The following is a 26,581-nucleotide window of genomic DNA, read 5'->3' on the forward strand; positions in this document are numbered from 1 at the left end:
ACCAGTCAAACCCAACACCATGAATAACTCAGAATTCAGATTCCCAACACGTCTTGACATTTTCTAACAGAAAGGTTACGTGTTCAAAGACCATCTTGTCCACCATTATTTCAAGAGACAGAAGACATGGTTTTCTGGGTTTTGTTTTGTTTTTTTTTTTATGATAAAATATGCTTAAAATCTACTGGGGACAATTAAGGAATGTTTTTTCCCTCTAAGGCAATAATTAAGAAGCACACGTTGGCACAGATGTTTTACCAGCCAAAGCCAAGGTTCACGATGCGTGTTTTTCTAGTGCAGCCAAGCAAGCTCTCTCCGTGCTCATAAAGCCATTCCAACACCCAAATGCCTTGGAACACCTAGGGCCCCAGCTGCGTGCAAATCCCATCAGTATGCTTGCATTGAGGAGCTGGCCGGCAGCTCTCAGAATACTCCTTGGAGTCAATTCTTCCCCAACCGCATCTGGCTGAGCTGCTCTCCTGTGCCAGGAGCAGGGGACACCCTGAAAGATGGTGGTTTACACCCCTGAGAAGGTGAGCCCAAGTGGGGAGGGGATGCCCCTAGGGAAGACAGGTAAGGCCTAATAACGACCTGATCCTGGGCAGTTCACCCTGGCTGTACTGCAAAGGGCTACAGAGTAAAAAGTACAACTAACTCTATCAGGGGCTCATCAAGGAAAGGCTTGACTGAGGGCAGGATATCTCAGTTGGGTTTTGAAGGATGCATAGGAGTTTTCTAGGGCAAAGAATCTAGGAGGTTTCAATAGCTAGAAGCAAAGTGGGATTACAGAGTGGCTGGAGGGGCCTGGGATGGAGTAGCCATGGAGTGAGCAGGGAAAGGACTTGGGTGTAGGCAAAGGCTGGAGATTTCACTCAAAAAGATGGAATCATTGCTTTGGATTGGATGGCAGAGAGAGGATAAGCAGAGTGCACACAGCTTAGGGGCCCCCAGCAGTCACCCTAATCCATGATTTCCCCTCTGTTCCTCTAGGTGGTGGACCCCTCCACCCCTATTTTGCTCAGCTGCTCTGTGGAGTGTCCACACCTCCCCGCTCCAGACCTTAAGTTCCCTGAAATCAGAGAAAGAGAAGAATAAAAGAAGAAAGGACAGAGGAGCCCTTACTAGTGATATCCAGGAACTATCTTGACTTCAGGCACCAAGGAAACTAACACCACCCCCTGAAGCAGTGCCCCAACCCACCTCCGGGGAGCCAGCCCCTTCCCACACCCCTCCACATGCCCCCTGCCGACTTCTGGCCTCCCCCTGCCTCTCGGCAGGACCAGAGGCTCTCAGCTTCACTCCCCACACGGTAGCCCAGTGGTCACACTGCACGGGGTGTGTGCCCCGTCATTTAGGAGGCATGCCTGGGGGCAGGAGTCGCATCCCACCCCTGCTGCTTCCAGAGGCTCTCAGCTTCACTCCCCACACGGTAGCCCAGTGGTCACACTGCACGGGGTGTGTGCCCCGTCATTTAGGAGGCATGCCTGGGGGCAGGAGTCGCATCCCACCCCTGCTGCTTCCCGGGTACACTCACTCCCAGCCCGCCCTGGTTTTCAGTCCGTCTCACACAGAAGACTGTGGGTTTTGTACAGATTGTTCTCATCGAGGCTTCACTTGTGGGTGTGCCCCCAAAAGTAGTGAGAGCGGGGTCCTGAAGAAAGATTTGCACGTCCGTGGCATCACTATTCACAACAGCCAAGAGGTGGAGGCGACCCACGTCCCCTGACAGATGAACGGACACAATGTGGTCCATCCACACAATGGAAGATGACTCAGCCTTAAAAAGGAAGGAAATTCTGTCACAGGCTACAACGTGCATGAACCTTGAGGACATTGATGCTCAGTGAAATGAGCCAGACGCAAAACGATAAATACTGCGTAATTCCACTCCCATGAGGTCCCTAGAGGAGTCAAATCCACAGAGACAGAAAGTAACTGGTGGGGGCCAGGGGCTGGGGAGGGCGTGGGGAGTGAACGTTTAGTGGGGACAGAGTGTCAGTTTGGGAGGATGGAAAGTTCCGGAGAGGGATGGAGGGGCTGGCCATACAATAATGTGAGTGCAGTCAATGCACTGAACTGCATGCTTAAAAATAGTTAAGACAGTCAAATCTTTGTTATGTTTTACATATTTAGCCACAATTAAAAAGGAACTGAAAAGAAAAAGCCCACTGGGGACATGTTTGTACATGTAGTGATGTAAGGCTTGCCTCTGTTTCATGGTGGTCCTGTTGGGGTCTGGTGGGGCACCATAACTGTCCTGGGGGCTCTGTCAGCCACACCCTTCCCCATTTCATGGCTCCACCCCGCACCCCCCCAGGCCCCAGTAGAGACCCCCTGTGGGGTACGTGTGACACCATAACCACAGAGTCTGCACCCTCAGCCATGGGGGTTTCAATGCCCATCTCTGACTGTACCAGCTGTGCCCCAGGACCCTCCCCTCACTTCCTGTGGCTCAGTTTTCTTCTCTACAACAGGGATAACCACTCTCAAAGAAGCAGGTGAGTACCACTCCCCACTCTGCACTGAGTGCGTCTCCCCAGATTCCTATGTTGAAGCCCTAACCTCCCAACGTGACTGTATCTGGAGATGGGTCTTCAGTAGGTGATTAGGTTAAACAAGGTCATGAGGGTGGGCCCCGATCTGATAGGATTAGTGTCCTTCGAAGAAAAGACACCAGTGCTCGTTCTCTCTCTCCACATGTAAGGACACAGTAAGAGGAGTCGTGCAAACCCAAACCAGGAAGACGACCTTCTCCGGGAACCAAGAAGGCTGGCACCTTGATCTGGGACGTCCAGGCAGGACTGTGAGAAATAAACGTCTGCTGTTTAAGCCGCCCCATCTGTGGGACTCTGTGCCGGCAGCTGGAGCTGGACATCCACCTGCAAAGCACTCAGCACAGCCCTGGCCCCGGTGCCCACGTGGTTATGGAGGGTGTGGGGCAGCTGCCCTGCTCACTGACCTGTTGTAGAGGGCGCAGATGTGCAGGGCAGTGTTCCCCGAGGCGTTCTGGGCCCCCATGTCAGCCCCGTAGAAGAGCAGGTGCTCCAGGTGCTGCACGTGTCCGTACCTGCAGGCCTGAAATGAGAGTCCATGCTGTGAACCGGGAGCTGCCCGGGATGCACCGAGCGCCCCAGAACCAACGGTGTGGCCAACACAGCCCAGCCCCCATTCTGGACCAGGTCCCACACCTCGAACCCCTGGGGAATCAGGAGAAGGAGCTCGTATTGGGTTTGAAGACTGGGCTCAGCTGTTCGACTGGGGGGTCTGCAAAGGGGCCCCGTTCCTTCCATTCAGCCCCAAGGGGCCCGGGAAGCCCAGAGAGACCAGGGCATGTCTTTGCCCCTGGCCTCAGCGACCAGGAAATGCAGACCAGGATGCTCCATCCCAGGTCTTGTTTATCCAAGCTCCCCACCCCGGAGGAGGCGTGGAAAACAGCCGGGAGCGGTGCATGGACCCGGTTGTGTTCTGGGAAGCGATCCCGCCTGACCTCTGCAAGGCGAGGGGCAGCCCCACCCTTTTCTGAGCCCTTCTAGGAGGTGATGTGTGATTTATGAGCCAACAGGGCTCTGGGGTCAACCAGATCTGGCCTCGTTTTCCAGAACTTTCACTGAGCCTCTGTCTTCATGTGTAAATGGAAACCTACACTTTTCCAGGGTTCTCATGAGAGTCACATGGATAAGGGGCCTGAAAGGACCCCCAATGATGCTCGGGGACAGGCCAGCTGCCCCCCACCCCTTTCAGCTCACAGGGAGCAGGGAGGGCCCCGTACTGTGACCAAGGGGGCTGCCGTCCAGGTCCAGCAGAGGGTCCAGCGCATGCCGTTCGATGCTGGAGCAACCCTTGACCTTGGGAAGCAAGTCATATCCGACTAACCCCACCCCATCCACCAGCACTTCCTGGGCACCCAGCGATGGGCAGTGCCAAGGGTGTAAGACCCACTGTCCCTCTGGTGGGGTGACAACCGGATAGGGAGACATGAAAGGCAGGAAGCGGGGGTTCTGATCCAGAACCGCTCACACCGAGGGTGGGGAAGCGCCCGGCGGGGAGACGGCCGGCCAGGCCAGGACAGGCAGCTGTGGGTGGTTTGGGTTGGGCTGCACGGTAGCCAGAGGAAGAAGGGCTCAGTAACCCTGCCTTTCCGATAACTGGGACAGATGGAGGGGCGTTTCACCTCTGCACGGTCCACGACAAAGAGCTACACCTCCCCAATTAATAGAGAGGAGAGCTGACAGGAAAGACACGGGGACTAGTAATTGGATGAGCTTTAAAAACAAACCTGAGAAACACCCACTTACAACCCCTGTGCTGCCCGTAAAACCATCCCATCTCATCCGTTTACAGAGCAGATCGTTACCAAAGATACGGTTGCTTTTCCCTGCCCACCCGCGCCTTCCCTTCTTGTGGCAACAGCGCCTGCCTCTTCCTCTGGGGGCCACCCGACCCCACTCCCAGAGGTCTGGGGGCCTGCCCCACCCCCCATGCCTGCAGTGGACACAGAACAATCTATCTTCTGGCCACAGGCGTGGGCTGGGGATGCCCAAGCGACTCTCAGGGGCCTGTGAAGACGAGACTGGAACATTTGTCAGAACCACTGAGAAAATGAAGTTCTCTCTTTCCTCCAAGGTGGCCAGGAAAAAAGCCACAGAAGCCCGGAGCTGCTGGGGCCACCAATGCAGAGGAAGGGAGAAGTGGGAGCTAAAGGAAGGAGAGAGAAAACAAGACACACACACACACACACACACACACACACACACACACACACACACACACACACACTGCCAAGCAACAGATGCCCCGTGGACCCCTCTCAGCTACAACTGTTGCCTGGGTTTTTCAGGATGTAAGCCTAGGCATAGTTTTAATTTTCCCCTTAAGCCAGTTTGAGTTGGGATTTTTGTTCCTCAAATTGAGGGAGCCCTGGCTAATCAACTCTCTCCAAAGAACCTCCAGGAGGCAAGACTGGAGGCATAATTGAATTGTCCTGTAGTCAAAAACAAAGAGAGCGTTTTTTACAATCACTCCAGACTCACCCTTCCTCTTCCCCTGGTTCATCTGAAATTGTGGGGTTTTACATTACATCATCGGGATGGTGTTCACGTTCTCCCCACCAAGGGTTACAATAGGATCAATGCGAAAAGGTAAAATAGAGCCTTTTACTCTGGGCTGACTGTCAGGGAAAGAATCCCCCTCAAGGGCTTCTTTCTCCAAGCCTATTGTTTGAAAACAAGCGACACCAGAAACATCAGACAAGTGCTGAAACAAAAAAATCTCCTGTAGTCCCACAGTCTTAAATTCTACCATTCACTTTTTTAAAGGATCTCCTTTGCATGTCTCTTCTTTTAAACCACCGGCTGTTACGTGATAGAAGCCGTACCTGCTGAGGAAGCAGCCTCGCAGATGGGGAAGGGTGAAGGGCATCTGAGCAAGGTGCTGGCCAGACGAGTCAGCAGACTGGTTCAGGGGGGCTGAGCAACAGGTAAATGAATGGAGGAAAATGGGAGCAGGTTTCCCACCGTCAAAGAAAGGGAGTTACTAATCCAGTGCGGGAGAAACCCAGAATGAACTCTGTGGTACTGGACAGGAAAAAGAGCTATCAGCATAAACACATGGTTTTCAATATAGAGAAAAGCAAAAAAGTAAATGTGTAGGTACACGTGGACGTGCGAGGACGTGTGTCCCTAACTCCCCCTCCTGAGAGGGGCTGGGATCAGCAAAAACCCGGTAGCAGTGAGCACACTTAATACTCGGATCTTGGGTTCTAAATACCACTCTATACGGTAAGTCCCCCTACACGTGAACAAGTTCAGTTCTGAGAGGGCATTCGTAAGTCCAATTTGTTCGTAAGTGCAACAAAGTTAGCCTAGGTTGCAGATAACGCCAGACACGGGAACTAAGTTACGTGACTGGACATGGGAACACACATTCTCTTCTTCAAAAGCTTGCAACTTGAAGGTTCGTATGTAAGGGACTTACTGAACTCAGAAGAGAGAACGAGGGCTTCTTACAGAGGTGGCCTATTCCAGGGCTGAGGCAGGAAAAGAACGAGATGCGCCTGGAATACCTTGTGGAGCCAGAAGGTAAGGAAGTGCGCAAGAAAGGATGGGGGTGTGTCCACAGGACACACAGGCCACCCTGATGCGGCTCCCTGGACCCAAAGTGGGACAACATTAACAGATGGTTACCTGTTGAATAAATAGACAGCCACGAAACCACATTGCTACAAATAAGTGAATAAATAAACAAGAAGAGAAAGCTCTTCCTGACAACAGAAAGACAACGAATTAGTGTGAGAAGCAAGGATGGGAGTAGAAAATCTCCATTTCGATTTAGAGAATCTCCAATGAATTACTTAATTCAGACAAGAAATACCATTGGGTGCTAAAACTAGCAGGGGAGAGGGAGATGAGAAAAGGGGTTTTTTCTAAAATAGTCTGAAGATCCCACAAAATACTAACTTCAAAGGGAAGAGAAAACTGGTGGAGAACCTGGCAGATTCCCCGTGATCAGGGGGTCAGAGTGAACATTACCAATAACAGCAAATGGTCACCACCTGCCACGTAACAGGACTGCCAGAAACACACGTCCCTTCCAGGACATTCCTGCAAAAATGCACATCTTGCATCTCATCACGAGGAAACACAGAGCAAACCCAAATTGGGAGACAGTCTCCAAAATGACTACCCCGTAATCTTCAAAAGAGTCCCTTGAGAGAATCTAGGGAAGACTTATGAAGTCTCCCAGATGGAAGGGCTCCTGCAGGATCCCGGACTGGATCCTTTGACTGTAATGGGCATTATTGGGACGATGGGAAAAACTCAAATGTGGTCTCTGAATGAAGGGAATACGGGAGTACTCTGTATTGCTTTTGCAACTCCTCTTAAAGTTTGAAATTAAATACTCATTCACAGTTAAAAAAAAGAAAAAGAAATGAGTGCTTGCTTGACATAAGGACCTCAAAGCTTATCAAAGTAAGAATTTGTCCTCCCCAAGATAAGCCGTGCTAACCCTCTGTCCTTTTTCTGAAAAGGGTGTTGTCCTCTCTGGCCCTTGGGAGACAGATTAAAAAGGATGGACAGAGGTCAGAGAGTAACTAGAATGTAAAACAAAACAGCACCTCTTACACTCACGTTGCTTACCCATTTTTTTCTGAGATGCTTTATGGAAAACGCATGTATGTGTGGGGCTCCGCCCCACATCTCCTGCCTGCAAATCTCCCAGGCACGAGTGTTTGGAGTAGACTCCCCACAAGATTTGGGATTTGGGATTCACCGACCTGTGCTGGGCACCCCCCCCAAACACATAATTTGGTGTAAATTAGGGAAAAGAGTGCTCCTTCCTGCAAGCACTTCACTGCCACCTGCTGGACACCTGTTGTGATAAATCTACAAGCCTACATTTACAGCAAGCGTAACAGCGCCCCCTGGGGTTGTGCAATGCAATTGGAGAAACGAGGAGTTCACTGCATTGCTTCTGCTTGGCTCAGGGCCACGAGCAAAATTATTTAAGTCCACACCACCCTTGGGCTTTTCTCCTATAATATGTACTTTATAAGACAAGCTGGAGATATGACAGCAGAACAGTTAGCATGCAGTAAGCACCCACACAGAGAGACCCAGGACCACACCATGAGGGAACCTCCCCAGGGGCCTGTCCCTTACTGTGGGGTCAGGGGAAGCGCCAAGGATTGAAGCCCAGGGCTGAGGGTGAGGAGGAGTTAGCTCAGCGAGGAAGAGGGACAGGAGAGAGCAGCAGCCAAAAACTGTGATTTCCTTGGAGTTAAAACTCCTCACTTGAAAATGATAAATAATACATAGCAACCAATAACAAAGTTAAGGCCAAATGATAAAGCATCCTTTACAGAACCACTGCAGGAATCAAATGAGACCTGTGTGAAGGCCTGTGAGCAAACTGGTTAAGTGCTCTCTGACTGCCAAGTATCATTCCTCACAGAGGAAACCAGACATGGCCTGATGACAATGATAAGGATGACGGTGATGGGGGCGTGGTCAGATGATAAGGACCAGGATGGTGATGGGGGCGTGGTCAGATGATAGCGACCATGATGGTGATGGGGGCGTGGTCAGATGATAGCGACCATGATGGTGATGGGGGCGTGGTCAGATGATAGCGACCATGATGGTGATGGGGGCGTGGTCAGATGATAGCGACCATGATGGTGATGGGGGCGTGGCCAGATAATGACCATGATGGTGATGGGGGCGTGGCCAGATGATAATGCTGACGATGATGGTGATGATGGGGGCGTGGCCAGCACTTATTGAGCACTTACTAGATGCCAGGCACTATAGTCAATGCATCATTTAACTGTCTTGAGAACTCTATGAATTGCTACTCAGCCAGCTTTACAGATTAGCAAAGAAGCTCAGAGAGGGTAAGCCACTCGCTCAGGTGACCCAGGCCATGTTGAGGGGGTTTTGCAATCCCAGCCCAGAATATACGCTACTGACAGCACGAGAAGGAAATCTCACTTATCCTCCAAACGGAATCGACAGACTCAGGGAAGGAGGAAGGGAGCGAGATGCCCCACGTGGGCCAGTCCCGTGGGCATAGCTGCCCACAAAGGTGTGTGGAAACACGAGACCAAGCAGCTGTCCTCTCACTGGGGACGGCGTCCTCTTCAGGAACCTTGGCTTCAACAGCAACTCTTCCTCAAGTCCTGAGACAGCCAAACCCCCCTCCTCCCTTTGGTCGGAGCTAGGTGCCGGGCACTGCCCCGGTGGATGTGAAAGTACTTAGCAACTAAAACTTCAGTGAAGCCCCCGTAATCTGGCCCACCATGTTCTGGGAATGCATTTGGGTGTTTTTTACTTCCTTCTTTATGTTTCTTCATAGTTTTAAAGACTTTCATGTCGAGCAGATATGTCTTTTGTAACGAAAAAAATGAGAGTAACCTGAATAACAAGTTGAAAGATGGTTTGCAGACAGTTCAAAAAAGTTCTCTTCCAAAGTCAGCATTCAGGGGACGGGCGCCCCCAGTCGCGGGGCCTGGGGGCTGGATGTGAAGACCTCCCTTTGCAATTAAACACCTGCCCCGGGCAACGCCCCGGAAAGCCACGCAAGCCTTCTGCAACACCTGTGAGCAGGTCAGGTTGCGGGCACTCAGGTGCCCTGGAAGGATGGGGAGCCAGCCGGCTGGGAAGGAGCTGTCGGCTGCCATGCAGAGGGAGTTGTGGACCCCAGAACTCCGAGGTGCTTCTCCAAGACAGCGGGGCTAGAATCAGTCCAGCTGGGCGATGCAAACCCACCTGCCCTCCACTTCCTTCTTCCACAAGTGCCTTGTCATTAGAGGGGTGGCTTCTGTCTGAGAGCCCTGGAGGCCGGACAAAGAAGCAGGCTTCTGGCCGGGAGCCGCGCTGGGAGCCTCGGGCTGGTCACTCACCCTCTCTGGGCCCGGCTAACTCAGAGACCAGCGAGGGTGTCTGCGAGGGCTGCTGGAGGGGTGTGAAAAGATGGAGAGGACAGCGTTTGCTGGGTGAACGTGAGCCCTGACGGAGGATGATAATCCGGGGGCGGGGGGACGGCAGTGTGCGAGGTTCCTCGCTGAGCATCCTACACGATGCCCTCCTGACGGTCACGCCAGAGCAGGTGAAGACAGCGGCTTGGATAACGCAGGCGCTTCCGCAGGACTTGCGTGAAAAAGAAACCCGCCACTAGAGGGCGGTGGATGGACCCTGACGGGTGACGCGGTATAGCGGAGCAGGATGGGACAACTGGGCTGAAGGCCTCCAAGCTCCAAAGGCGCTGCCGGGGGCGGGGACCCCGGAGGTTGGGTAGCTCTGGTGCTGGATGCTCGGAATCCACGCAGGGGGTGTCAGGGGCTGGAATCACGGCAGGGAGCCGGCACCGAAGAAGGTGACCCCCACTGCCCCAACACGCACGGTCACCCTCCGTCTCAGGGCAGCCGTCCCAAGAGACAAGCGAGATGGCCACGACTGTCACGTGCATTCGATGAGGGAGTCAGACTCAGCGGGAGGCCAACCCAGCACGGAGTGGGGGGAAACATTAGCCTGGTTGAGGGGGGAGGGGAGAACAGGTAGGAAGGGGGGCGAGGGGAGGAAAGAAGAGCTCTCCAAGGTCTCCCCAAGGTCGTCGGGGCACGGAGCGCCCCCGTGAGGGGTCACTCAGCTGGACCTGGGCTGAACGCCCCCCGCTGCCTCGTGTTCTGTGTTTCTGGCGCTCCGGCACCAGGGGTCTTGCTGGCTGCTCCCCTGAAGGGGCTGCCCTGCCAGGAAGAGCTGATTCCCGGAGATGGAAGAGGACTCAGCCATGAGCACAGCTTCCAAATACAAACCACCGTGCAGGGTCCTCACCTGAGCCCTCCTCTCAGGGCCCCTCACACTCAGGGCCCCTCACCCCTGTCCTAAGCACCCAGGGCAGGCGCCAGACAACAGGGCGGCCCCCGTGCCCCAGGGCCACTGAGCTCACTCAGCCTGCTTGTCACGCCTCCCCTGTTCCCTCCCTCGAAAACCACAGTAACGGCTCTGCGCGCACAACCCCCCCGCCTTCCCTGCGTGGCCGTGCGTGGTGGGCTGTGCCCCTCTTCTTGGGGTCAGTAACAGACCATTCTCACTGGCAGGTACCTCCTGATGGGTTGGCCTCACCAGGCCTGAATAGTAGAAGAACCTACATTTAACAGAGGGGCTTGGGAGCAGATGCCTGGCATATGGAAATACAGGGTCCTTGAGGACCCCCAGGGCTGCTCACGCCAACAGAGCTAGGACCCCCCCTTGGGAGTCGCTGGCGGAGCCTGAAACTCTCCCCTTTCACACCCTCAATGTGTCCACGTGTGACGATGGGCTTGGCCTTTTAACGGTCACCACGGAGCTGACGGCCAAGTGCAGCTATGAGCGGAGACGAGCAGAGGGACAGAGCACTGCCCACACCTTGGGGACCCCCGTCCTGCCCCAGCCTGGTCACCGTGTGAACCATCTCGGGGAGATGTGAAGCACTGCCGGGCCTGCGCCACATGTGGGCACAGACGTGTGTGTGTGCGTGTGAGCACGTGTGGGTCTGTAATCTTTGTTCACATCAATTTGTCTCGCTGTCCCCCCCCCCCCCCGCCACGGGGACGTACGACCCACAGGACTGGGTGTTTCTGTTCACCGCTGGGTTCGGTGTCCGGGACGCCGAGCGGGCCTGGCGGGTGACATGTGTGCCAGTGGGTGGGCGCGGGCCTGCCGTGCGGCTGCAACGCCCGGGGCTTTGGCTGAGTGGCTCATGGCGGCCGCCTGGCACCCGAACACCACGAAGCGTGAGCAGTTATGGGCCTAGGCCCCAGGCCCAGCGGGGTCTCCAGCACTCATTTGCTTTGCTGAGTTAAAGGAGCCAGATCCCCGGAGCACGGCCCATTCCTGGGGGTGGGGCAGATGCCCCCCAATCGGCAAGGCCGCCAGTCGAGGTGGCCGGTGGTGGAGGCGTCCTGAGCCTCTGCCCCTGCCCTTCAGCTCTGCCCGCCGCCCCCAGCCTCTCAGGCCCTTGCGGCCTCGCTCCCCGCATAACTGACCCTTCCATCCGCCGAGAGGCATGCGTGCCTCCTCTCAGGCTGAGCGGCGTCCCCGCAGGGCCCACACCTCCCCTGGGAACGCGATGGTTTCATAGGACGAATCTGAACCCAAACGAAGACAGCATCACAGAACTTGAGATCTGCCGAGCAGGAAACCTCGGGGGACGCAGAGTCTTCACTCCACCCAAGCCCTTCTGCTCCGTTTCCACGTCTCCGGAAGGATGCCAGCTGGTGCGACACTGAGACCTCAGCGTGAGACTCACATCCCTACTCCTTTGCCTCTTCCAGGCCCAGGGGCACCTTCAGTGCCTGGGTGTGCGAGGGCAGGCCCTCCCCATCTGTCCAGGCTGGCAGTGCCCACTGGGAGCTCCACTGCCGGGACCACGGCCCCCAGCCTGATGCTCTGACGCCAAGTGACAACCCCGCTGGGGGAGGGGCAAACTCCTCCCAGCACCTTCTTCAGTGAAGCCCTGGAGACCTGGAAACTGGTCACTGGCGAGGTCCACGCTGGGCCCTCCGTCCCCCGTGTCCCCTGAGCAGCTCAGCCCCCGCCCCCCGCACGGAAGAAGCCGACAGTACCGACGCCATCCACTGCCCAGCACCACCGTGGGCGGCAAACAGCAACGCGGGCTCTGGGGTTGTGTGCAGTCCTGGCTGGGGAGCTGGGGGCCCAGGATGTGACACTCCAGGCAGAAGCAACCGCTTCAGCCAAGAGGCCAAAGCAGGAAGGCTGGACTTATCTGGAAAACATTGGGACTTGCTAACATTCCGTCCTCTCTATGGCCCGAAGGTGTGGGAGGCCCTGCTGATGCCCACTTTACAGATGAGCAAACAGAGGCCCAGCGGGCAGGCAGGCCGCACTGCTCCTCCGAGGTCCCGCCCAGGGTGTGGGCTCGAGGGGCTCCTGTGAGCAGCTTCGCAGAAGATCCCCCCTCCCCCAGCACAGCCCCGTCACACCACAGGAGGGAACTGGTTGCTTCTCCAGGCCGCGCGGGGACGCTGATGAACCGGAACTGACCATTAGAAAGGCCAGGCGGGGGAGGGGGTGGCGGTGGGGGCGGGGGCAGCCGGGTCCTCTGACCACAGTGGGCGGGTGCGTGACCCTGCTCAGATGGGCAGGTGTGTAAGGTGACGGCGGGGGAGGGAAACAGGCAGCCTGAGAAGCAGTGAAACTCACTGCAACGTAAAGGCCGAGCGGGAGAATGTCAGAGCCTCTTCCTTGACCTCCTGTGCGGATATTCCCCCTCTGCTTTCCCAAACCCACCGTCCACCCTTCTCCACCCGGAGGCCCTGACCTCCAGGCCTGCACCACTAGGCTCCGTGATTGGCCTGCTCTGGCGGGGCTCAGCCAATGGGAGGGCGGGAGGATGGAGCGGCCGTGGTGCTTCTTCCCCGCATCCCTCCGCGACACGGCTCCCGCTGGGTGCCCTCCTCCTCGGCCCGCTGTCCCCGCTTCCGGGGACACGGTGTCCCCTCTCCTTGCCCTCGGTCCACTAAAGACTCTTCATCAGAGCCACCAGGTGGATCTGTTTCTGCCACGACTACAGCCGACATTCCCCCAACTCCACTGCTGCAGGTGGGATCTGGGAAGTGCGCCCTGTGCTGGGGCACCTGTGTGCAGAAAGCGCCTGCGCGCTCTATCGGGGCGCCCGCGGCTCCCACGGAGGGGGCATTCACCCAGCACCCCAGCCCCGCCCGTCTGGAGAGCAGGTGAGGGGCGAGCGCCACGCACCTGGTGGATCTCGTGCCAGCCGTTCTCGTCCTTGCAGCTCACGGCCGCGCGCTCGTGCAGCAGCAGCTCGCAGCAGCAGGGGTCGCCCCCGACCACCGCAGTGTGATACAGCGGCGTGAGACCGTAGCTGTCCTTGTAATCCGGGGATGCTCCAAGCTCCAAGAGGGTCTGAAAGAAACACCAACGTGTGGTCACTGGTCTCACACCCCCCTTCACGGGAGTGAATGGATCAAGAAGGAAGAGGAAGGTCACGCTCTCCGGGGCCAGGGTGACGGAGCCCTCGGTTCCCGAGCTTCTCCTGGCCTCCCGGAACTAAGGAGGCCCCAGCTTAGACGACGAGGCTTCTGGCCCTAGAGGAGCACTTGGTGCCAGGCGCGCACACGTGCTTACACATCCGGGAGACGGGGAGGCCTTCTGCACACGCGGCCCGCTGGGCGCTACCTGCTTGAGCCCGGCTGGGCCCCGTGGACCAGCGACGAGGGGAAGGTGGCATTTGCAGGAAAAAGGTGTGAACCTAAAAGTCCAGTGTAACCCATCTCCGTGCACGTCCTGCAGCTGGCGAAACCAGCAAGCATTGTCACTTATTCCGAGGAAGCCAGGTGACGGGCGTGCAGCTGTACAGTTAAGGAGTCTGCTTTACAGAAAAGCACCATCTTGGGGGTCGTCACCCCACAGCTGTGGGTCCCCTCCCCTCCGCGCCAGGGCCCTGAGAGAGCATGGGCTGGGGGCATGAGCCCTGTGCCCGCAGGCACAGAGCCAGGGCCAGTAGAGCGTGCTCGAAGAACAGTGCGGGGAGGAACACGGGGGTGAGGTCCGCCCTCCCCCCTCCCTCGGCATCAGCTTCCAATGTCTGGGGGGGCTCTGGCAGCAGCGAGGCTGGCTCGGTGGCGGAGGGCTGGCTTTGCAGCGCCCTCCCGTGGAGGGAGGTGGGTTTGAGCTGAAAATACGAACCCTTTGGCGGAATCAGAAGGGGAAAGATAACTTTCTGTGAGCAGCAGATTCTATAATAAAAGCAACCACACCAAGGGCGGGGCGGCAGGAGGGCCAGACCACACTTCTGAGCTCTAGTCGGACACAATTTGGGGTCACCGCAGGTGGCTGTCGTGGGATGGGGAGTGGGGCAGGGCCTACCCAGGGGATCAGAGGAGGGGGCGTCACCGTGTGAGACGGGCCCCGCCTGTACCTTCAGAGCCGGCAGGCTCCTGGCGCGGGCGGCTTTGTGCAGGGCCGTCATCCCGTCTTTGGCGCGGAAGTCCAGGTGGGCCCCGCCGTTTCGGAGAGCTTTGATCACCTCCACGGGGTCGTCCAGCTGCGCGGCTAAGGTCAGGGGAGTCTCTAGGGACCCAAACACACGCACGTCAGAACCGGCACTTGGGGCAAAGCTGCCAAGTCACATGACCCCGTTAACCAAGTTCAAACGTCCCAAAGTGAGCTTGACAAACTGACCCGCCAGGGCATCACGGCTCCCACCCACCTGCCGACCCCAAACGTCCGTGCACTTAGCATGGCTCTGGCAACCCTAGTGACGATGGCGGTGACTCTCGGGGGTCACGGGCAAATCAAAACGGGGGCAGAGGCAGGGTTGCACATCATCGCCTTGTGGGCTCTGAATTTGAGAAGCTGCCCCGACTGCCTCTGCCCTCGGTACACAGAATCCCGCAGCCCCAGCCGACGCTGCCCTGTAGGAGGAGGGGTCAGTCAGGGCTGCAGCTGAAGACTGGAAAGGCAGATGCCCGCCTTCCTTCATTTCATCTTCACAGCATCTACGGGTATCTTGGTAGATGCCAGGGACCGAGCTGCAGGGAAACAAGTGAGTAAGACGTAGGGTCGTGCCCTGCAGGGGTCTCCATCTGGGAGAGCAGAGACACCCCAACAGTCATCATGATGGGACCGGACCAACGCAAGGAAGGACCAACATACAAAGTGGGGCAGAAGCCCAGGGGACCAAAGGCTGAAGCCCGCCTTTGCGGTGACGAGGGCCAGGAAGGGGCTCCCGCACCCCGTGCAGGTGGACCAGTCTGCAGGTGGCCATGGCCGAGGATGTCAGTCTCTGTCATCAGACGTCTCTCCTCAGTGACCCTCACGTGCCCGCCATCGCCACCGCCAAGCAGAGTGCATGACTCTGATGTGGTTAATTTGAAAGGCTCTTACGTTACAGAAAAGTGCAAAGAGTAACACGACAACGTGCATGTTCCCGTGGCCCAAAACGCTAATAGTTAATAAGGAATCGTTCTGTCCTCAAGCACGTTTTGAGAGTAAAAGGACTGGGGCACCTTCCATGGGGTGTCACTGACACATCATCACATCACCCTCCATCCCCAGAAAAGGCAACTTCATCACAGATCTAGATTGACGACTCCCATCTATTTTCAGTTACAACATTTATTTATCCATAAATGGGTATTGTTTGGAGGGCTCTTAAAATTCACCATTGGAATCCCTCTGTACCTTGATTTTTTGTGGTGAGTCCCGTGGGCTTATCCCGCTCCTTGAAACTCATCTGTAGCGTGTAGACGCGCCCTAGAGCATGTGTAAAGTGCAACTTCATTCTCTCCCGAGGGAAGTGGTATGATGGTCACGAAGGCCACCGACACATCCCTGCTGCGGACCTACGAGAGGCACCTTCTCACGCGGGGGTTTTTGAGAATTAGGAGTTTGGGGACTTCCCCAGTGGTCCAGTGGTTAAGACTCTGTGCTCCCAATGCAGGGGGCCCGGATTCGACCCCTGGTCGGGAAACTAAGATCCCACATACCGCAACTAAGAGCTTGCATGCCGCAACTACTGAGCCCGCATGCTCTAGAACCCACACGCCACAACTGGAGAAGCCCACGTGCTGCAACGAAGACCCGGCGCAGCCTAAATAATAAAATTAATTAATTAATAAAAAATAAAAATAAGTGTTTTCTGGGACAGCCAGGGGACGCTGGTGACAGTGGGAATGTGCCCTCATAGAAATCACGCGCAAGGCAAGGAGAGCGTGATGTGGTGAGGGGTGTTTGGGAATCCAGACCATCTGGGAAACGGGGGTAGAGATGTGGAAACGGAGCAGACGTGCAGAGAGAAGCACACTCAGAGAGAGACAGCAGCATCTGAGGGTCTGGGTTCCTGGCAGGGAAAAGACATCACAGGAGGGCGGTGGGCGAGGGGTGATCTGGGAAGGGCGTAAAGGACGGGGCCGTCGGGAGCTGCCAGCAACCACCCCCCAAAGCCAAGTCTCTTAGAGCAGCTCCTCAAGTTTGCGCTGGCATTCGGGATGATGGCACCTAGGGCAAGGTCAACCTTCCAAACGACTCGGGCTTTTCTTTCTTATTTGGCTGTCTGCACGTGGCCAACGGAAAAGCTAGGCGGTCCAAAGGAGATTTTTGTTGTTGTTTATACGGCACTATTTTCATAGCTGACGGCGTCAAGGTCATTTTACAATGAGAACACTGTCTCAGAGGGAGGCATTGGCAAACGGTAAAATTCCAAATCACAGACCCCTGTGGCCCGGCTGGGCAGACAGCACTGGGCACGTAAGCAGGTGGAGAGAACTAGACACCCGTCGGTGGCTGTGCCGTCTCCTGTACGAGCCAGGACCTCCAGCCCATGGACGCCATCCAGGCACATCAAGTGGCACGTGGCAGCATCTCGAGGGTTCCAGAGACCCTCCTCGAATGACACTGCCGACCTGCCACGTTCACACCCGGCCACGACCCACGCTGGCGAGGTCAGGGGGGCCCCCAGCTTAGACCTCACGTTCAGGAAGGTTCAGGAAGGGGGCGTCCATTGAGACCCCACATGGGCGGATGGGACCACCAAGAAGATGCTCGTCAATCAGCTGCTGCACTGCCCGTATAACCGGGTCACACGGGATCCCTCCTCCAATGCACTTGGGAGCGGCAGTTCCACGGCACCATGGTGCTTTGGAATTTTTTCTGGTTTTGCATTTCGAAATTTTCTAAGTTAAAAAAAAATACACAGGAACCTCCGCAAATATAACCTCATCAGGGGACCGAGGTCTCTCATCTTTGGAGATGACTCTGAAGGCAGAACTGCCTCCAACCTAGAGACTGGCTGCTGGCATTGGCTCCGAGAATGACCAGGTCGTGCTTCGAAGGGAAGGTTTTCAGGTGGGCCCGAGGAGGGAGGCGCCTACGAGCACAGCAACAGGGCGCCAGCTCCACGGCTTGCGGTCTGTCTGGGTGTCGGGGGAGACCCGGGCAGGAGACTGTGCAGGCACAGGACAGCCGCCGACCCCTGTAGCTGGGAGTGCGTACCAGCCTGGGTGCAGGGGTGCATCCGGGGGCCTCAGAAGGACCCAGGGACCACAGCCCAGCTCTGCTCCCGAAAGGCTGGGTGGCCTCCAGCAGGTGTCCCAAACTCTCTGGGCCTGTTTCCACACCTATATGGTCAGGGTAAAAGCAGGACCTGCACTCCGTGGGGCTCTGTGAGGATCGAATGTCAACGTCTGATGCTGGAACAGTGCCCAGCCCACAGTCAGCGTCTGTCCAGGGGATTCAGCTAGAGATGGGCTTTATTTTCTTCATTACGGTTTTTTTCCTGTATTTTTAAAAGCCTTTATTATATTATAATCATAAAAGTGATTCTAAAATAAACTGCGAAGGCAATGTTTATTCTCCCCCTCCCCCTCCCCCTTCCCCTCCCTGTCCCCCTCCCCCTCCCCCTGGACAGGCACAACCCCTCGTGACTGTCTTTCTTTTCTCAGCAAGAGATGGTCTTGGTGCCCCCAGGATGCAGACCAAGTGAAATATGCATTCACAGGCCTACTAAGTGCTCTGCCCTGTGCTGGGGATGGTGGCTGTCCCGGGGCAGGGGGAACCAGGCATATCTCCTCGAGCTATTATAAGACAGTTGGATACACAGACAGGTAGATAGGTAGGTGGACGGGTGGGTGGGTAGATGTGAGGGAGAGAGAGAGAGGGAGGGAGGGAAGGAGGGAGGGATGGGTAGAGGAAGGGCAGATAGATGGATACACAGACAGAGATGCATACACGCACACAGACGGATAAAAATGAGTTGAACAAAGCAACGCAAGATTAATATTTGATCTCGAGGTTGTCCGAGGGAGCACAAACGGTGCACTCAATTTATCTTTGTAAATAATTAACCCATTGCTGAATATAAGACCCATTACTGAATTATTCCTAATGGAGAGATTTCACCCACCCCATTCCCTGTACCCATTTGCCTCATGCAAAACGACACAGGTGGGAAAAGCCTGGCCTTGGGGCCGGAACCTTCAAGTTCGAGTCTGGGCTCAGCCGGTGACATTGACAGAAGCCTTGAACCCCACAGGGACCTCAGCCACACCTCAAAATTCCCAAGGACCCGCGAGAGGAAAGGCAGGATTCGGGGATTCCTTCCTCATTACCTAGAACAGCAGTTCTCAGACTTTGGCATGTGTGGGAATCACCCAAAGAGCTGGTTAATGCAAAGCACGCTGGCTCCATTCCCAGAAACGCTTCCACAGGACTGGAGGGCTGAGAATCTGCATGTCGGAGAGTGACCCTGGAGGTCCAAGGGGTGCACTTTGCTAGAGGGCAGCTTCACATACTTGACTGCATGGTGACATCACGTGCTCCCAACCCCCAGACACTAACTGAATCGGTGTGGTGCTTGACACAAGTGTCAGGATGTGTACAACTTCCCAAAGTGGTTTTTAACCTGCAGCTGAGCTTGAGACCCTCTGCTCTAAACACCTGCTAATTCAGATGTGCTCCATGGGTAGCAGCACGTGGGCATGACCAGGAACGGGTGAGAAACACAAAATCTCTGGTCCCACTCCAGGTCTACACAATCAGAACGGACTTTTAACAAGATTGCCAGGTAACTCATAGACATCAAGTCTGACATACATGGACCTAGGGCACAGCTCTCCCACTTTATCACGTATGTGATCCATAAACAAGCAAACCGAGGAAAATGGTGCTATGTCCTCCATACGGATTTATCCCTTTATTTATAAGTCACACATGGCCGTGGGAAAAAGAACAGTCTTTCAAACAAGTGGTGCTGGGTCCACTGGATTTCCACATGCAAAGGAATGAAGTCAGAGCTCTACCTCACACCATATACAAAACGTATCAAAATGAATCACAGACCTAAATGTAAAAGCTAAAACTATAAAACTCATGGACGAGAACTCGGGATTAAATCCTTGTGACCTTGGGTTAGGCAATTTTTTTAGATATGACACCCAAAGTACAAACAACAAAAGAAAAAACAGATCCATTCGACGTTACCAAAATGTTTTTAAATGGGGAGATAGATCGTTTGGTGTTTTCTGCTCTACCCCAGTGGATCGCCGGTGCCTTCTTTGTAAGATGAAAGGACGGTGAAGGTGAGTCCAAAATGTCTTGTAGGTTAAGGCTCTCCGATCACCCCAGCTCACCGACTGACACCTGTCCACAGCAACCACACAACCTGCCTGGGCCACGTAAATGCTCACGTGACTGTGAGAAGCAGGCGCTCCACTCCACCTCTGGCACTCGGGGTCACAGGGTGCACAGGAGGGGGGAGCTCACTGCCCTGTTATCACAGACAACGGGGTGGGTGGGTGGCCGTGGGCTTGGGAGCCACTTACCAGGATGGACAGCACCTGTTTGGATACACCAGCACCTCTGGCATGGATCTGCATTCAGTGTTTCAGTGTTCATTATCTCGTTATGAGTCAATCATGCAAAAATCACAAAATCTTCCAGTATGCTAAAACAGGGATCCCTATCCACCAGAATATTTGATTAATAACCCACCCCCGACCATGAAAGAGAAGGAGATTTACAGTTATCTTCCTCTGAACAGTCATGGCTCTCGAGGGCGGACACTTTCCCGTGAAGAGCTCCCAGGCCAGCATGTGAGACTCGTCCAAACGACCCACGAGCCTTTGAGGCCATTAAGCAGAGTGGATGGCGATGGTGGGTTTCCCCCAAACTGTCAGCACCCCCGAGCATTCCAGAGACGGGCTCCCATGTTGGTCCACAAGCCAGCGGAGCCATCCTTGCATTCCCACTACCTGCCACAAACGGAACAGTCCTGACCATCCATCCTCACGGTCTCCCCGACTCTGGCGTCGGTGCTCAGATGCCCTGCAGAGCAGACAGTCCCGAGTGGGTTCACGAGGCCGAGATTTGTGGTCAGAGACTGACAGGGAGAAACAGACACAAATCTCTTTTCTGTGAGGGGAATCTTTGACAATAGGGAACAAAAGCACGGAGGCAAGGTGAAGAGATTTTGGTGAAAAGAACAAGGGCCTCGTGTTCCAGATAAAAATCTCTGTTACCAAGAGGTGATCTGGCTAGTTTCATAAGAGTTATCAGATCTGGCCTTGCTGGACCCAGATGAGCAGAATTTCCAACAGCACCAGGAAAGCCCTGCGTGCAGGTTCTCCGTTCCCCTGATAGAATTACGTCAGATAGGACTAGGCCTGTGAAGGTAGAATGCGCATAGCAACTGCTTGGAGATCAAACAGTTTAAAAGCGGATGGTTCTTCAGACTTGAGATTGCCAAGGGGGAGGGGCTGCGGGGGCAGAAGTATCGGGAGTTTGGGATCAGCAGATGCAAGTTACCGATATTATATAGAGAACGGATAAACCACGAGGTCCTGCTGTAGAGCGCATGGAACAATAGTCAACATCCTGTGATAAACCACCATGGAAAAGGATATGAAAAGGTATATACATATATATATATATATATATACAGGCATGACTGAATCACTTTGCTATACAGCAAAAATTAACACAACATTGTAAGTCAACTCTACTTCAATAAAATTTTTTAAAAAGTGGATGGTTCTTGCTCCCAGACAGGTGTCCTGGGCTTGTTGGTGTTGGCTGCGCGGACCATGAGGGGAACGGGACATGCGGTCCCATTTGTCCATCAGGTTGTGGAGAAGGCATGGGTGAGAAGTTGTGACTTTTGTCCTTCCAATAGCAAAACCAGGGAGGGCAGCTCTGAGAAGTGGTCTATGACCTGTGATTTTCCTTTGTTGTTTTTTTTTTTTTTTTAAAGCATTACTATTTTTTAAATTAACTGATTTATTTTTGGCTGTGTCGGGTCTTCGTTGCTGCACTTGGGCTTTCTCTAGTTGCGGCGAGCGGGGGCTACTCTTCGTTGTGGTGCGCAGGCTTCTCACTGTGGTGGCTTCTCTCGTTGCGGAGCACGGGCTCTAGGCACGCGAGCTTCAGTAGTTGTGGCACGCGGGCTCAGTAGTTGCGGCTCACGGGCCCTAGAGCGCAGGCTCAGTAGTTGTGGCACACGGGCTTATCTGCTCCGCGGCATGTGGGATCTTCCCAGACCAGGGCTCGAACCCGTGTCCCCTGCGTTGGCAGGCGGATTCTTAACCACTGCACCACCAGGGAAGTCCCAATGGCCTGTGATTTTCTTACAACTAAAGCCCTGGGCAAAAAAAACACACACACACAGACACACTGGTACTAATGTGGTTTGAAGCAGACACATGGGACCTATCAAACGAAGAATTTGGAAAGCATAGGACATTTTGAGCAAGTAAACATTCAAGGCTAGAACAATGAGATCCCACTACACACCTATTAGCGTGGATAGAATCCAAAACACTGACAAACCCAACTTCTGGCAAAGATGCAGAGCAACAACAGAGAACTCTCATCACTGCTGGGAGGAAGGCAAAAATGGTACAGCCACTTAGGAAGACAGTCTGGCAGTCTCTTTCTAAACTAAAAGATGTTTTACCATATGATCCAACAACTGTACTCCTTGGTATTCACACAACCGATCTGAAAACTTATGTCCACACCACAACCTACACACAAGTGTTTGCAGCAGTTTTGTCCATATTCACCAAAAGCTGGAAGCAACCAAGAGGCCCTTCAATAGGTGAACGGATAAACAAAACCAGGACATCCATACAGTGGATTATTTAGTGATTAAAAAGGAAAGTGCTATCAAGTCATAAAAAAGATACAGCTAGGGGCTTCCCTGGTGGCGCAGCGGTTAAGAGCCCGCCTGCCGATGGAGGGGACGTGGGTTCATGCCTCGGTCCGGGAAGATCCCACGTGCCGCGGAGCGGCTGGGCCCGTGAGCCATGGCCGCTGAGCCTGCGCGTCCGGAGCCTGTGCTCCACAGCGGGAGAGGCCCGCGTACCGCAAAAAAAAAAAAAAAAAAGATACAGCTAAATCTTAAATGCGTGTGGTTAAGTGAAAGAAGCCAGTCCGAAAAATCTACACACTGTATAATTCCAATGATATGATATTCTGGAAAACTTAAAACTATGGAGATGGTAAACAGATCAGTGGTTGCCAGGGGCTCCAGAGAGGGGCAGGATTGAATAGGTGAAAGGCACAGGGGATTTTTTTAAAAAGTTGCAAAACTGTTCTGTATGACACTGTAATGGTGAACATAAGAATTAAATATCTGTCAAAATCATAAACTCTACAGCACAAAGAGTGAAGCTTAATGTATGCAAATTTTAAAAATAAAGCTCAAAAGTTCATTCAGGAGATGTGGGATCCCAGGATAGAATGCAGAATGTGACAAAAGAGTCTAATTGTATTAAAAACGTTAGAAACAACCCCACTGGAGGAGGTGGGGGAATAAAGTGCTGACCTATGTAACTGTGGGAATGAGTAGTCTGAAAGACAAAAGGCAGAAGAACTTCATGCAAGCACGGTTCTCTAGGTGATAAAGCTGCTTTCCACCGTGGGGTGCAGGTCAACAATCTAGAAACCACTATACAGGTGCCTGGAATTGAGCAATTAAATACACAGACGGCAGAAAGTGGAAGCCAGGCTCCTCACTGTCTGCGTGGGAGGTCACAGAAAAGCAAGGAGAGGAGAGAACGATCCCCCTGGTAATGGATTAGGATTGGGGAGGTCAGTATGAACCCACGTTTCGCTTAATACAGATTCAGGTGGCGACACATAGAAGCATTTATAGATTGGTACACACATGTATCTCCTTGTTCTTTCCTCTGAGAGAGCTCAGAAGGAACTACTCCCCAGTGGCAATGAGCACACCCAGCACCCAGATCTTGGTTTCTAAGACCACTCTTCCAGGGCACTTGGGAGGAACTGCAGATTCTAGGACTGGAGCAGGAAACCTACAGAATGAGCCTGAAACACCTTCTGGTGCCAGGAAGCAAGAAAGTGGTCAAATCATCATCGCCATCATCACCATCATCATCCATATTGATGGGTTTGTGTCAAAAGGACACAGGTGGGACTTCCCTGGTGGTCCGGTGGGTAAGACTCCGTGCTCCCAATGCAGGGGGCCCAGGTTCGATCCCTGGTCGGGGAACTGGATCCCACATGCATGCCGCAACTAAGAAGTCCACATGCTGCAGGGAGGATCCCCCGTGCTGCAACTAAGAGCTGGTGCAGCGAAAATAAATAAATAAACAAATAATAAATAAATAAATTTTTTTTTAAAAAAGAAGTAACACTTCTATTAAAAAAAAAAAAGAAAAAGACACAGTAGCCAAATGAAAGAGCTCCCAATGGCCAAAGCTGGAGCCATTTGAACAACAAAATATGTCAAGTAGCCCTGTATTATAACGCAAGGTGTAAATTAAATATCCATGAGTCCACACTGATAAAAATAACTACATAAATAAATGAATTCTTTCCTCTGCAGAAGAATTCCAAGTAATTTATGGAGCTACACTGCCGTCCAGGAGGTGGAACGGAACTGCTCATCTTTAAGTGTGGGCTGGGTTTAGTGACTTCCTTCCGAAGAGGACAGTCCCTAAAGCGGGGGAAAGAGTTAACTACAGTAGGAAGCCTGAGAAGCACACCTCAGCCAGGGGAGAAAGGTCCACACCACAGTGAGAGGTGTGCCCTTGATACGGTGCGATGAGAAGGGCATCTGTCCCTGCAGCCTTCTTCCCAAACCTACGTACGACCCCCATCTAATCATGACCTAAACTTGAGACAAGCCTCAGCAGAGGGACGTGCTACAGAACACCGCACCAGTCCCAAAACTGCCAAGGTCATCAAAAGCAAGGAAAGCCCTAGAAACTGTCCCAGCCAAGAGGGGCCTACGGAGACGGGAGGGCTACCTGTCATGAGGGATCCTGGAACAGAAGACGGACCTTCAGGAACTACGAACGAAAGCATGGGCGTGAGTTAATTATAACACGTCAATATCGGTTCATTAATCATAACGAACGTACGCTACTCACGTAAGACGGTGACGGGGAAAAATGAGTGTGGGGCATGGAGGGGGGACACATCCCGTAAGTCTAAAACTGCCATAAAGTAATCATTCAAAAGAGCCGTGAAAAAACGCACCCCAAGGTTCATGTTTCGGCTGACGATTTCACGTAAAAATGCTGCCGTTGGCTGTCCCCACGTGGCCCCCTGGGGACACCACCTACCCAAGGCTGTGTGTGCCTGTCATGGGTCACCTGACTGACATCCCCCTCCCCCTCCGGCCGGCTCTGCCACCGTCCCCAAAGCCAAGGCTCACCCCCGGGGGCCCCGTCTCTGCCACCACATCACCGCCCTTTTCCCTACCACCTCAAGTTCTCAGTTAATGCGTTGCATCTTCCTGGACCACACGCACCTGTAGGCGTCACCTATGATCCTTTCTGAAACGTGGCAGATTACACATAAGAAAAAGTCGTCCATGATCGAATATGCTGTTTGGAGCTCTCACTTAAAAACAGGTCTCTCTGTACCAGAAACTGCACCCAGCAAGCCAAATGCACCCAGACGTCTTCGGGGTCACTGGCTCGGCAGCCCTCAAGCTAACTCCACTGGCACTGGGTACTGCGTGCGTCTTGGACCCCCTGCAGACTGGTGCTTACGAGGTCCCAGGGCTGTGTCCCCGAGGTGCTATTCCTGGGGAATTTCACACAGGGACTCGCTCAGGGGCTACGATGAGACTGTAGGATCTGGACCAAAGGAGCGCCATCCGTAGAGAGCAATCCAGTGCCCGAGAAGCCTTCTAGTTGGGCCGTGCGGGAGCTGGGCAGGGGACTCCCCGGGAGCCCGGCTGCGGGGGCGTGTGGCAGAAACAGGCACATCTCGGCCCGGAGGACGAGCTGCTATCACCGCCTGGAAGCTGACGGAGTCACTGCATCTCGGAAACGAAGCCGCGACTCACCACAGGGGCTCTGCAAGAACAGCCCCACCAACGCGTACTCAATTTCTGCTTCTCATCGACCTGCTTCAAGGGCTGAGAGACGTTTCTAGCTTTATTACAGCCCTGCCTCTGTTGTGCCTGGACTTCTTTCAAGTTTGGGAAGACAGTGCAAGACAGAAGCCCGACGTTTTGCTCGAGTTGTTAGTTTTAGCTCCCTTTCAGGGCTCGAAACACCATCCATCTCGTCCCAGAGGTTCCAGCTGAAACAGGAGATGAGCCTGGCAGACAGTCTACTTCTTTCTGCTACTGGCGTCGTTACCTGACCAAATTTCCATCAGAAAAGGTACTAGAAGGTCTGAATAACACGGCCTGCTTTGTTGTCATGGACAGGTCATTCCTCCAGGATTTAATTATCTTCTGTGCGTCCCTCAGTCCGGAAGTGATGCTTCGCCCCACTCGGGTTCCCGAGCTCAGCCCAGGGGCGCCTGAGAACCACGCAGCCTGAGTGCAGGGACGCAGTTCAGGTGTGAGCATCATGGCACTGCCTGCACTCAGGAAGGAAGCTGCCTTCAGCTCTCCGCTTGGGACGTGAAGTCTGGTTCTCAGCCAGATTCTGCCAATTACCAGGGGGCTTTTAAGAAAGTCACAGAACTCCGGGTAGAGCTGCTAGGACACAGGTACAGCCTGGGGCTGGCAGAGCCGCTGAGGACAGCAGGGCAGTGTCTGGAGTAACGGGGATGGGGGCGGCTCTTCCCCCCCTTGGGCCGGCCTGGCACTGCAGCAGGAGACTCCATCCAGGAGCTTGGCGACCACAGGCTCTCCCGGTCCCGGACCCTCTGTGTCTGCCACGGCCTCGGCCACATCCCAGCAGCCACGGCACGGGAGAAGGGGGCCCGCAGCTGACCCCGCTTCCCTTCCACCCCGGGTGAGAGCCTGGAAAGCAAGGCAAGCAAGCCGGCCTCTGCCCCCGCCTCGAGGCGACCTGGCGCCCGGCCTCCGCTCTCAGAGCCCCCGCTCCTCCAGGGATGCTGGCCTCACAGAAGCCCTGCTTCGTGGGAGCCCGAGGACAGAGGGAGGCAGGCCTACCACGCCCCGCGCACATCATCGGGCCCCAGGAGGTTCTTGTTTAACCTCGGCTCTCACTATGAAGTGCCCCCCATCACTTCTCAGGCGACGGGCCCAGGGTGCCAGCGTGTCCGGGACCGAGGGGCTTCCCAGACGGGGACCGTCAGTGTGAAAACCAGAGCTGTCCCTAGAAAAC

The 26,581-nt window shown here is 54.4% G+C and overlaps 1 protein-coding gene across 1 annotated transcript in view; it reads right to left on the minus strand.

Annotated features, from left to right (window-relative positions):
• SHANK2 (SH3 and multiple ankyrin repeat domains 2) overlaps positions 1-26,581 on the minus strand; it is a 544,666-nt gene that overhangs the window by 398,571 nt on the left and 119,514 nt on the right. Inside the window, 3 exon segments of the mRNA XM_032638880.1 lie at positions 2,956-3,075; positions 13,257-13,424; positions 14,440-14,591. Of these exon segments, the coding sequence (XP_032494771.1) occupies positions 2,956-3,075; positions 13,257-13,424; positions 14,440-14,591 (440 nt within the window).

The sequence above is a fragment of the Phocoena sinus genome, chromosome 8, assembly GCF_008692025.1.
Source record: "Phocoena sinus isolate mPhoSin1 chromosome 8, mPhoSin1.pri, whole genome shotgun sequence".
NCBI lineage: Eukaryota > Metazoa > Chordata > Mammalia > Artiodactyla > Phocoenidae > Phocoena > Phocoena sinus.